The sequence below is a fragment of the Camarhynchus parvulus genome, chromosome 1A (assembly GCF_901933205.1).
Source record: "Camarhynchus parvulus chromosome 1A, STF_HiC, whole genome shotgun sequence".
Taxonomy (NCBI): domain Eukaryota; kingdom Metazoa; phylum Chordata; class Aves; order Passeriformes; family Thraupidae; genus Camarhynchus; species Camarhynchus parvulus.
The window spans coordinates 24,392,216-24,404,710 of record NC_044586.1 but is presented as its reverse complement, the minus strand read 5'-3'; the positions used below and the strand labels follow the sequence as shown (position 1 = coordinate 24,404,710).

General features: G+C 36.6%; 1 protein-coding gene across 4 annotated transcripts in view; it reads left to right on the top strand.

The window, feature by feature from the left end:
* Window positions 1-12,495, top strand: part of TTC26 (tetratricopeptide repeat domain 26) — a 47,743-nt gene that overhangs the window by 26,732 nt on the left and 8,516 nt on the right. For all 4 annotated transcript variants that reach the window (XM_030960952.1, XM_030960951.1, XM_030960953.1 and 1 more), the window contains 2 exons: window positions 6,486-6,574; window positions 10,312-10,395. In XM_030960952.1, coding sequence (XP_030816812.1) covers window positions 6,486-6,574; window positions 10,312-10,395 — 173 coding nt within the window. The remainder of the gene's footprint in view (window positions 1-6,485; window positions 6,575-10,311; window positions 10,396-12,495) is intronic.

Sequence of the window (12,495 nt, the reverse complement as noted above, 5' to 3'; positions counted from 1 at the left end):
ACTTTGGCTACAGGGATAAATGGAAGCTCTGGAACTAACTTCTTGCTCAAATAAGAGAGAAAAAAAGGCATTATAACCCACCCACCACCATGCCCCAAAATTAGTATAGTTTCAATATTTAGTTTTACTTACTCAATAATAGGCCAAACCAAGTTCTTCTTTTCCCTTCTCTTTGCCAAAACCAAAATTCCCAAATGAAAAGAAGTCAGTAGTTGTAACATAGAAATACAGACTAAATGGGGCTTACCAGTTTCCTTTGTAGGCATTGTCACTTAGTAGTGTTTCTTTAGGTGGGTAACTTGTGCATGTTTATGGTGCAGACAGCTCATGGTCCTCAGAGAGTGAATGCTGTCTCCTGTGTCCATGGTGACTAAAGAGAAGGAGCTCCAGAGACAGAGTGGCATCACTGATGAAAGAAATACTCAGAAATACTTTTGAACCGTTCTATTCTGTTCCCCTTGCAGCCCTGGTACTATTGAGGTCATGCATCAGAGAATTTCATGTTGGAAGGCTGGAAGTGGTTCCATAGATGAGATTTCCCTAACTCATTCCTTTTGCATAGAAGCTATCTCTTTAGAGTTGGGATCCCAGAAAACAGAAGAAACAATATGAACTATGGCAGTGGAGGACTTGGTTAGTGGGAACATCCTCATGCCTGTAACAGTCATGCGGGTGCGATGAGTGACCAGCGCACAAATGGACAAAAATAATACAGAGATATTCAGGGCAAAGATAGTCAGAGGAGGATTTCTTGTGAACATATAGCCCAAAATTGAAATTGTTAGGAAGCCAAAAGTCTGAGTTTTACTGTGAAATACTTTTAAACTCATATGAAAATTAAAGATAGAGAGGCTGAGACCTCAACCTTGCAATGGCAGGGGGAATGGCAGTAGAAATGTAGTACACTCAGGAAGGTGGATTACTTGAAAAAACAAACCTATGGGAAGGATTGGTTCCAATCAGAGGTAAAAGGAAGCATCAATACTGTGAGCATCTGACCCTTGTGGTACTTCCATGTAAGAACTGTTTTGGCATCTTCTTAAAAGTTTGTGGGAGGAAACTGCCGTAGAGAAAAGCACACAATTCAGGGCAATTCCTTTAAAGGTAAAATAGCATGAGGGGTTTTGTTTAACCTCAAATGAATAACAGATGGAGGTCATCAAACTGTACATAGGAAATAGAAGGGGCAAACAGCTCTGTTTAGGTAAGATATAACAAAAAACCAAGCACATGAAGTCCAAGTATTTAAGTGTTTTAAAGAAGTTGGATAAAGTGGAGTGCCTGATTTTAAAAGAGGAAGCTAAAAACTAAATTTTTTTTTTATGTGATAGGAGGAAGGTAACATAGGATATTAATGTATTTAATGTCTGTGGGATGGGATTTAATGTACAATAGGGATTGTACATTAAATAAACATAGGTTGTACATAAATAAACATACATAAATATAGATAAAAGGTTATGCCAGTGGAAAAATGGTTCTAAATATTATAGAAAACTTCTCTCAAAATAAATATATTTTCTTTATCAGTGAGTAATATAATATTGTTTTCAGTTTTATGTTTTGATAGGCAATTCACCATATTGAAGCCAAATTATTCACCAGTCAGCCTGGATAGGAACAGTGAGTTCCATATTAAACAGATTACAGATTTTATATAGAAAGATAAATCATAGTTGGAGACTTGTTCTGCCCATATTGACCTAATAAATGCAATTACATGGCATAATAAACAGCATGAACTTTTTGTTTCTATCTTTCTTAGAAAAAGAACAAGTGAACAGGTAACTCTGGACCAATATTGAATTACATAGCACTTGAGTTAAAATTTTATTATGAAATTACAATTGCACTACAGTCATTTGAGTATAATCAAATTCAAAATCCGTGTGTTAAAAAATACCTCAAAAAATGTCCACAGTACTAATCCTAAGAAGAGAAGCTACATAATAACCTTTCTCATTTGTAGCAGAAAATTAGAAAATTTATAGGGAAGTAGCAGTGAAAAGGATAAAATGCACCTGATTTGAACACTTGAAAGAACCTTCTGTTTCTCTAAAGAAAAGGCTTGTATTCATAATTAATGAGCTATAGGAGACAAATAATGACATGACTAGGTTTGCCAACGGTATAAAATTACCCACAGTAGTACAAATAAAAGCTTCCACAATGATGAAAGATGTGAAAGACTATACAAGACTGGGTAATAATATGCAAATTAAATTTAGGAAAAATTATCAGAAAAGTTGAAGAGGATCTTGAGAATTGATGAGGAAAGAGAAAACAAAAATAATTACTGTCATTGTATACAGTGTGATTCTTTTCCTTGAATACTGTCTACAGTTCTGGTTCTTACATTTCTTTAAAAAATGGTAGATCAAGAAAGGATACAGTAAATACAGCAAGGATGATCAAAGAAAGGAGATGGATTCTTGAAGTAGGAGAAAAGGAGAGATTAAGTAAAGCAGAATACATGGGCCGAAAAATAATGACTGAGTTTGATTATGTACCTCATAAATGACAAGGAAAAGAGGAATAGAGAGGAATTACTTACTGTACAATACAAAAATCAAAGAGCATTGACATAAATTATCACTTAAGACAAAATAAACAGCATTAATTACTTTTTCACATAACACAACTTATTTGATAGAGAAACTTGTGAGAACCTGAATGTATAAAAAAAGTTGTCGATGAAAAGGCCATTGGCTGTTTAACACAAATTTTTCAGCAGTGATTAAGAAGTCCTCAAATTGTTGAAAGCTAGGAGCACTTCAGCAGAAGTGCCATTACATACCACAGTACGTATTATATGTGAAATTAGAATATCTTCTTTCTATAGCTGCATATTCTCACCCAGCAAACTCTGAACTCGACAGACCTTGGATCCAATATAATAGGTTTTATGTTTTTAGGTAGCTAAGCATATTAGCCACCATGTTGAATATTTGTGGTCATTTGTTTTGCTGGATTGGGACAGAGAACAGAATACTTGCTGTTTTTATACTTGAGCTTTTCCTAAGTAGCTGGCCATGCTGTTCAAGTGTGTACATCATGCTTCAGCACTTCCCATCCAGCTAGTCCTTCCAAGGACCTTTAAGGTCTTCATCAAGTTGCTTAGCTGCTTTGCAGATTTATAATACAGAAGCAGGTTGTTTTTGCTAGAGTGAAGAAATCCTCTGCTAAGTCTTTGCTTACAACTGGGCCTATGTTCCAGTTTAGCCTGGGATAGAGTTAAATTTCTTCTTAGGGAATGGTAGAGTGCTGCATGTTGAATGTAGTATGAGAATCATGTTAATAACACAGTGATATTTTAGTTGTTGCAAAGTCAAGGACTTTCCAGTCACCCATGCTCTGCCAGTGAGGAGCTGCATGAGAAGTTGGGAGGGAGCATGGCCAGGACATCTGATCTGAATGAGCCGAAGGATTATTTCATACGATGGAACACCATGCCCAGTACATGAACCAGGGCTAGGAGGGGCTTACTGTGCTCTGGGGAAGGCCTGGGTTGGTGGTGACCAATTGTATTCTGGGTCATTTGTTTCTCCTGAGTTTTATTCCTCTCTCTCTCTCTCTCTCTGTCTCTCTGTCCCCTTTTCATTACTGTTATTACTATTATTATTAATAATAATCATATTTTATTTCAATTATAAATATTGAAATAATTGACACATTCTTGTGTCAACCCACAAGCTTTACTTTTTTTTAGTGGGGGAGGATGGAATAACAAGCAACTGAGTGGTACTTAGTGTTGCCAGCTGGGGTTAAACTGCAACAGTCTTCAAGGCTTCTTCTTTTAATGTGGGTTATCAAGAAATAATGGGTTAAAATTAAGATGTGGAATATTTTTTCTGACTTGCATTTGTTAACTGTAGAAATCCCATTGACTACATTAACAAAAGCAGCAACAGGAGTTTAGGAAGAACACAGTGTCATTTATTTGTGAAGTCATTTGTAGTCATCAATTAAGCTCTTTGCTTTTTTTAATTAGATCTCTGCCTTGGAGGTTCAAGGAACATGGAATAAACTGAGTTAATGTGCAAGTCATTTCCATTAAATGTACATGTTTTATCTCATGTTGGATGTTGTGCACTTCAACAGGGGACAGAGAAAACAAAAACTAAAAAGCATCCAAGCAGCACTTAGAGTGTAGGAGTCAATATTCATTCTCTAGCAGCAGACATAACACCCGAACAGCAGCTCGGGTTTTTTTTAGGCTTGATAAAAATTCTTAATTCTAATGACATGAAATGACATTATGAAGGAGGATATAAGTAGATTTTTATAGCTAGTTCTCATTCTCTTCTACTAGGGTCTCAACTGGATGGGACATTAAACAGATCAGATTTCTTTTGAGGAGGAAATGGGGCAAGAGGAACATCAGTGAAAACAAATTAATATTCCCAATAAATGCAGTGTTTCTGGTGCTTAGCATAAGTCTTACAAACTACCCAAAACGAGTGCAAGTATAATGAAAAAGAGCACCCCATTTGTTTTCAGTGATCTTCTTTTAGGACCAACTCAGGCATATTTGATGTTGGGTGAGAGGAATGAAACATTTCTTCTTAACTTCATGCAGTTTTTTCTTTAAGGTTCTCTTAGTTCACCCTAAGTAATTTTTTCAAGTGGCAAATTTTTCTTCTTTCTGCATGAGCCACATGGGGTGAATTAGAAAATTCTAGTTTTTCTGTCACTAGGTAGTGTTCATTGCTGAGTTGTATGAGATATACAGATGTTTTACTTGTTTGGTTTTTTAAACAGAATCTTTCAGTAAAATATATGGAGGATGGTGTGCTGGGATAATAAAACTTTCTGCCAAATGCAGACATAAGAATAAATACTAAACTTAGAAACATTTTAATCATTTATGGAAATATTGTGTTTCTAATATTTTGTTACTGTGATTGATTTTTACTAAAAATGCATCCTCCGTTTTAATCTTTTTTAGATGTTTTGCATTTTTTAAATTTTTTTTCAAAATAAATTGTGATTTTATGAACTTCAGAAATCAAATTTCAGAGAAAAGGGGAATTTTTGACTTATCTCTAGTCTTGTTAATCAATGTTTCTTGGCTCTTTTTTATAAAACTGTTTCTGTTATTGTCTGGTAAAGGCAAATATTTGTCATGAAAACTATACCTGCATGTAAAAAAGGACAGATAAATATACAGGCCAGTTTCTGCTCCCAAGTGAACACTTCATAAATAACCAAATAATCTTCCAAGGTTGGAGAACTGAATGATAAGGTTCAGACACAGATAAGGATTGATTGTCTCCATATGGAAATGACAGGACATCCAAGCTCAGTATATCCTAGTGCTAAAAGATAAAAAATGAGAATATTTTGCTTTTCTTTGAAATGTATTTTGACATCTTATATAGTGCTTTCCAGGAATAATTACTACCTACCATATTTTAAGGAGAATAATCTGTTTTCCAGTTGAATGCTCAATTTTGTGTGGCGGTATGGAGTCAAATATTTGTCTTTTGTTACATGAAATTTCTTTATACAGAAAAGTTATTTTAATTTTTCATGTGAATGGATTGATGGTAACCAACAGTCAGGAGCAGATTACCTTAGGAATATTGGTAGCCTTGGATCTTATCTCGTCACCTTTCCAAACTGCACAGAGCAGCATTCTCTCTAACAATCGCTTGATGTAGTGGAATAGTAGTGATTTGATATCACTTCCATTTAGGCCTTCCCAGCTGCTACCTGGGTTCATCCATGTCTGTAGCTGGGTCTTACAAAAATTAGTCCTAGTAAGCTTACTTCAGAATCTCTAAAAAAGTTTGAGATGGTTTTCAGTGACACATCTTGCAATGTCAGAGTAGGTGACAGCATAATATGGTTGCAGCAGAGTTTATGATGACATAGATAGCAGCAAAGTTGAGTAACACTTGTTCCAGCTGATATGTCTAACTTATTTATGGCTTTACCTCTTGTGAGCAATGTGGTAATCCACATGCATGGACATTTATTTCCATACCGTCTGATATCACTTAGGATTTTACCTGTTCCTGTATTAATTCTTTTTTATGACAATATTTTCAGTATAGCAAGTTTACCCTCTAACTCAAACTAAAATTAAAATATGTAGAGTTTCTTTGTCCTGGATAAGACTAATGGTGGAAGAATAGCAAACCCAGGCTTTGTATAAAGGGTCATTTCATAGGAGTAAGAATAATTCATGGTAAAATTATGTAAATTGTGTCACAGGTAAGGCCTGTGGTAAAATTGTTATTTGTCACTGTAGACTTTGCTGTTGAACAAGGTCTTGCAAAAGTTATTGGATGCTGTAGAGAGAGGTGACAAGATGAACAAATGGTTTTTCCTAATGTCCAGTATGGTCCTTTGCCTGAAAAGGCAAGCTACACTATTTTTAGAAACTAGCTGCTTTCAGAGGTGCCAGCAATCTTGGCAATGTTTTCCATTACCATGTGTTTTTAAATTCTACAAATTTGCATTTCTCTTTTGAATTTTAGATACCATTCCAGGGAGACAGTGCATGTCCTCCTGCTTCTTTCTTCTTAGACAATTTCCTAATGTCCTAATTTACCTCAACTCAATCAAGGTTAGTATTATTTAGTATTGGTAGTACTGTAATGTATGAAATCACTGCTTTTAGACTGTACTGTGTGAGACACAATGGAAACATAAAAAGATACAGAAACAAATCAGTAAAAATAAAACACAGGAATGATAGCGGGACATAAGTGGTCAGTGCAGTAAATGGATTAAAATGTAAAGAAGCAATTTAGAAAATAGTACCTTGCAGCATGGTGGGCATGATGGACTTATCATACTTGTAATCTAATAATTATCAGGCTTTCTGGGGGCATCACAGAAGGTAAGAAATATAATTAAAGGAAGACAATGAAAAAAAAAAAAAAAGTGTATATTTATGGGATGGGCAGCATGAAGGAAAAAAACCCCAAATGTTTTCTTAAGACTTATCAAGTGAGTGTTGGAGATTATTGTCACTGGTTGATAACTGGGGACAACATTTTGGTGAACAAGGAAGATAAGACATTAAAGACTCTGAAAGGAATAACATTTACATTTTACAGAGAAAGCAGTCACTGAACGGCTAAAATAGGGCAGTATTACCAAAGCACTAAGTTAGGAATGTTATTTTTGTGGAAGATATCTGAGTACCCTGCAGGCAATGTTGCATTTTTCAAAATAAGAGAAGCTTGAATTCAACATGCAGCATACCCATAGAATGGGTATAACTTACAGATACACAGTTAAAGTCAGATGTGAAGAAAGAGGGAGGCTGGAGTGTGATTATGGATTAAATGATTGCAGTCTTGTTCCAGTGGTTTGAAAGTAGAGTTGAAATAACTCTCTGTTTGGCAGGAAGAGGAATGAGAATCTTAAAAGAAATTATTAAAATAATTGGGAGATACACAAGATGAGCATAACTACAATGTTATAAGGAGTATGAGATCTAAAGAAAAACATGTGGTTGTAATGGTGCTCAAAAGCAGCTGGTGAGTGAAAAATGGTGAAGGTGTAGTGTTTTTAAACTTCAAAAGGAAACTTTTGAAGAAATCCCAGTGGCTTTAGGCACTGGAATAGTTCCATTGTAGTAGAATGAGGAGATACACTGCCACCACTCCAAATTGGAGTATGTGTGTAGTTGAAGAAAATGAAATTAACAGTAAGAATTGCATTGCCTTACTTGAGCCATCTAAAAGTTAGATTTCTAGTTAGCCAGTCATCTGGCCTCAGTTTATTGTCAATGGGTATAGATGGTAATTTCCAGAGAATTAATTCTGTGTATTTCTTACATTTATAATGCAATTAACTACTCCACATATAAGTTCAGCTCTTTCGATTTCCTTGAAAAGGTTCTTAAACAACTAGTTCTAAACCGAAAAGGTCAAAGTTAAATTTGATTACAAACCACCTCCAAGGTATATGGGGCAAAAATTTACTGCCTACTACAACTTTATTTTCTTGTTCCTTTTGAAGTAATTGATCATTCTCATAATTTTGCAGCTGAGACTAGACATGCTCAGATTTACTTAAGTCATTTCCCTTCTCAATAGGTCACATGAATGCAAAAATTATTATTTCTGTACCATGTTATAGGCAAGGTGTACATGGATTTACTTCTGTGTTTCATTCACAGGAATAAACTTCAGTTGAATCTCTGCAGCTCTTAAAATAGAGCTGCCCTCTATGAAGATTATTTGCTTGGTATTCTCTCAAGAAATACCACTTTCATCCATGATCAATTAAAACTGCTTTAGGCATAAGAAAGCCTCAGAGGACATAAATGTATTGCCAGCTGCCCCAAGGGTGACATTATAATACTGTCAGGGATTAACTGAGTAAAAAACAACCTGATTCAGGCTCTGCTGAGTTGTGGCCACAATGGGAATTCTTCATTTTTAAGCTGAGTATCTGAGTAGTTATTGAAATGGATGTCACTCAGAGGACAGTTGGTTTTATGAAAACATTGAAGATCTCTAAAAAGACCACAAAAGAGTAAAATCCAGTACATACAGTATGGTTTAAAAAATAAAAAAGAAAAAAAAAATTAGCTGCTGTGAATGTGTTGTATTATCAGCAGCACTTGTTAATTTCTCCTGGTTTTGGTTTTGCAGTAGGTCTGGTCTCTAACACTTATATGATCAGGACAGAATGACACATTTTTTGAGTTTGATTGTTGACAAAGGTTCTTCTCCATTTTAATTAAAAAATACAATGGGGTCTACTTGAACAGAAGAAAGCATTCATGCAGTAAAAGTAGCATCTGGCTCACCAGCTTTGCTTAACCTGGGACTTGTACTGATTCACATGAAACTACTGTTGAGAAAGAATGCAGTAAAGTGTTGTAATCCTCATATGGTGAAACCCATAGTTAGTTCACCATAAGGGCACTAAAATATTTTCACAAACTGAGCTTAAGGTGCACCCCAGTTGGTTCATCCTCATGCTGTCACATAGCTTGCTGTAGTTGCTGGCTTGTGCATGCTACCATAGACTGTTTGGGTGAAACCTGGACATCTGGCAAATAGTGGCAATCCCTCACCTTTCCTTTCAAGGCACTAGCTTGATGTGTGTGGGTGAACTAAATCGGTACCCTTTGTGGACTGCCTGTGACAGTGAAAGGAAAATGTTCCTCTGTATCCCTACATCATGAAAGAAGATACTACTGGGAAAGGGATTTGTGCCTTGCTTCATTTACCTTTTGTACAGTTCCAACTATGCTTTTTACCTCCTTCTCACTCTGAAGAGGGGAAAAAAACAAAATTTAGATCTTCCTACACAAGTTCCATTTCCTTTATAAATGTTGTAGAAGGAAAAACATTTCTCTTCCCTACACCTTGCTGTTATGCACACAGAGATGCTTCCTTGCAGTAACCATATTGGATAAACCACCTATTTCTCCATGCTCTCTTATAAGCACTGCACTGCTGCTGGGCAGGGATCCTCAATCCCATTTATGCTTGCATCTGGTATTGTGTTCTGTCTTACCTCTGCCAGTTCTACTGGTCCAGCAGTGTGGGACAATGCTGAATGTAGAGCACAGCTGACTTTTGGTCATCTGAGTTATAGTTCAGACTGACTGTGATCAGGTCAACCCCAAATATCAGCCTAACCTGTACCTTGAGTTACATTTCCTGCTTTGACCCATGTAGCTTTACAGAGAAGATAGAGCTAGTTGAATCTGATGTGTCCTAAACCAGATGTTTCGTATCTAGTGCTATTACCTGGTGTACTGTCTGCTACAGCCCAGTACTGTGGCTTCACTTCCAACATGAGATCCATTTGTCAGATTAGCATCCATCGCATAACCAGATGCACAGGATCTCTTGATAAACCTTGACAAGTCTTGGAAGAACAAACTGTTTTGTTTGTCTCAAACTGCCTTCAAGACTCAAGGAAATCAACTGCCTGTTTACCCACCCTAGTGGTGAATAAGTGCTTGGGAAGTGAAAGAGGCCGTGGCAGCACAGCATGTCTTCACATGTCCCAAGTGAAAATTATACCCACAAAAGCTGCCACTGCAATTTTAAGCTTGAAACATTTTCCAGGTCTCTCATAGTTAATATTGTGGAATGTGTCAGCAGTGTTTGTAGCCATGAATGTAGGATGGAAAAGCTAGTCCATAATTTTTCTGCCTACTGTTTATAAATACCGTATGTTCCTAATGTGGGATTTTCTTTTCCTTCCCATTGTCTTCTTTATATGGTCTGACTCAGATTGAGGCGGGGGGATGTATTTTTAATGTTGTTTTATCATGGGAGGAGGTGTTTTTTTTGTATTTATTTGGGATTTGTCCATGTTTTTCAGAGTTACTTCTACAACAATGACACTTTTAACTTCAACTATGCCCAAGCCAAAGCTGCAATGGGCAATTTTAGTGAAGCTGAAGAGGTATGTATTTATTTTCTTCGAAAAAAAGCAATGGAAACATTTCCCCCTTATTCCTCTCCTTCCTTCCTTTTCTTCACCCAGATCTTCATGTTGGTTGAAAATAAGCAGGTTCTGTGGAACATCTTCTTCCCCTTCTCAGGGGAACTGAAACTCTCAGTGAGCACTATTCAGAAAAGATTATCTTGCTAATCTTGTAATGTGAGGTATACAGGGAGTCATGCTGCTTGTGGTGCATCACAAGAGTGCTTGCAGCTACCTCTAATTGATCAAAGAATGGCCTCTTAATCAGATTTTCTACGCTTTGTCTGGGATCCCAGGCACTCTTTCTGTTCAGACTGAGTAGGGCATGCTAAGTAAAAGACACTGAATAGTTAAGAGCTTCTAGGTGTCCCTAGAAATTTGTGGGTTTTTTTTTTTTAATCTTCCTCTGGGATATGTGGGAGGAAAAGAGGAACTGCTCACTATCTTATTCAGCAGCATTCATATGCAGCTGGAAGAGATTAACTTCTACACCCAGTACTTTTTTATGTCTGTCTGCAGCAGAAACTTAATTACAGCTAAAATATGCAAAAGCAAATAGCTATTATGAAGGTGGAAGCAACATTTTCCACAAGACCAGAAAAGAAGACAAGCCACAAAAATAATCCCACAGCACATAGTCTAAAGTGAATCATATAGGTTTGGTTGGTTTGGGGTTTATGTTTTGTTTTGTTTTTCTAACTTGTCTTTTGAACTTTTTAACTATCCAGATTTGTCAATAATAGAGCCCCCCCGGCTTTACAACTTCTCTCTCCCCCCTCATACCTACCCTCCCATCCAGCACCCTCACCCCTTCATTTCTGTGACCCAAAATTACTTCTCTCTTTAAGAAAAACTTCCAAGACTGTAAGGAAGATGGCTTTCTATTTCAATTCAACAAGCTTTCGATTCACTTAGCCTCATGAAAATCTTTCAAAACTGTGCTAGCAGGCAATGCTGATTCCTGAAACTCCATAAAAATGATAATGCTATAAGTAAGGTTTAGCAGCAACTAGGCAACAAAGAAACACAAAGTTGTAAACTCCTGTTAATCTACATTTTTCCTCTTATGTTTTTTAGAAGCTGTACTATAGAAACTAGTGTTATATAGGTGATGCATTTAAATACCAGAATTATATAATTGCATTGATTCATCTGGCCTCATGTCTGATCTTGGGTCATGATGACAGTTCCATATAATGCTCAGTCTTCCCCAGTGTCTCATAAACTTGTAAGTCATCTACATATAGCACTTACTAAGTTATTTAAAAGCATACCTCCCTGGACATAATAAAATAAAACATATGATAAAGTGCTACTTACAGTGATAATGCTGCTTTCTTTTTATTTCTTCCCTATTACTCCTTCTCCTCCCCCTCCAAATTAGAGGATCAGCAATTTTCAAGCAATACAAATGTCAGTAATTTGTATAACTCACTGTTCCAGTACATGCATCTATTCCTATAAAGGTATTTTGATTTTTGTCAGTAGCATCCAGTTTAGTTGCAAATACACTCGAGAGAGGCATAAATAGTTTTTTTTTTCCTTTGAGCAAAGCCAGAGTACATTTTAAAATGTATAACTTACCCCACACATCCCTTTTTATGCAGAATGTAACAAACCTGTATTTATACAGTAAGGTACAAAAGATGAATGCTTTGCCTGAGAATCTTACTGAAACTGAAATGGTTAGAAATGGGTTATTGCAGACCTGGAATGATCTGACATGTATGGAAGGAAAGTCTCATCTACATGTGAAACTTGCAGTATTTCAAGAAGATGCTAATACAATTGCTTGCATTGCCTTGTAAACAAACACATTCCAAATAGCTTTTCCCATAGGCCCAGTGTTCCTTTGTGCTATTTGTGTTGCATGGCCGCCCACTGGCGCTTGTTCAGGGCAGGCCACACCCTCTGCATAGCTTGGTGTTCTGAAGCTGCACAAGTCCCCTGACAAACAGGGCACTATGTGAATCCTCCACCTACCCCACACAGAGGGATGCCCCCTACACTGCAATTGCATACCCAAACTCTTCTCATGACCAGCTGTTTGTGTGACTTAAACCTTATCTGTGTGTTGAA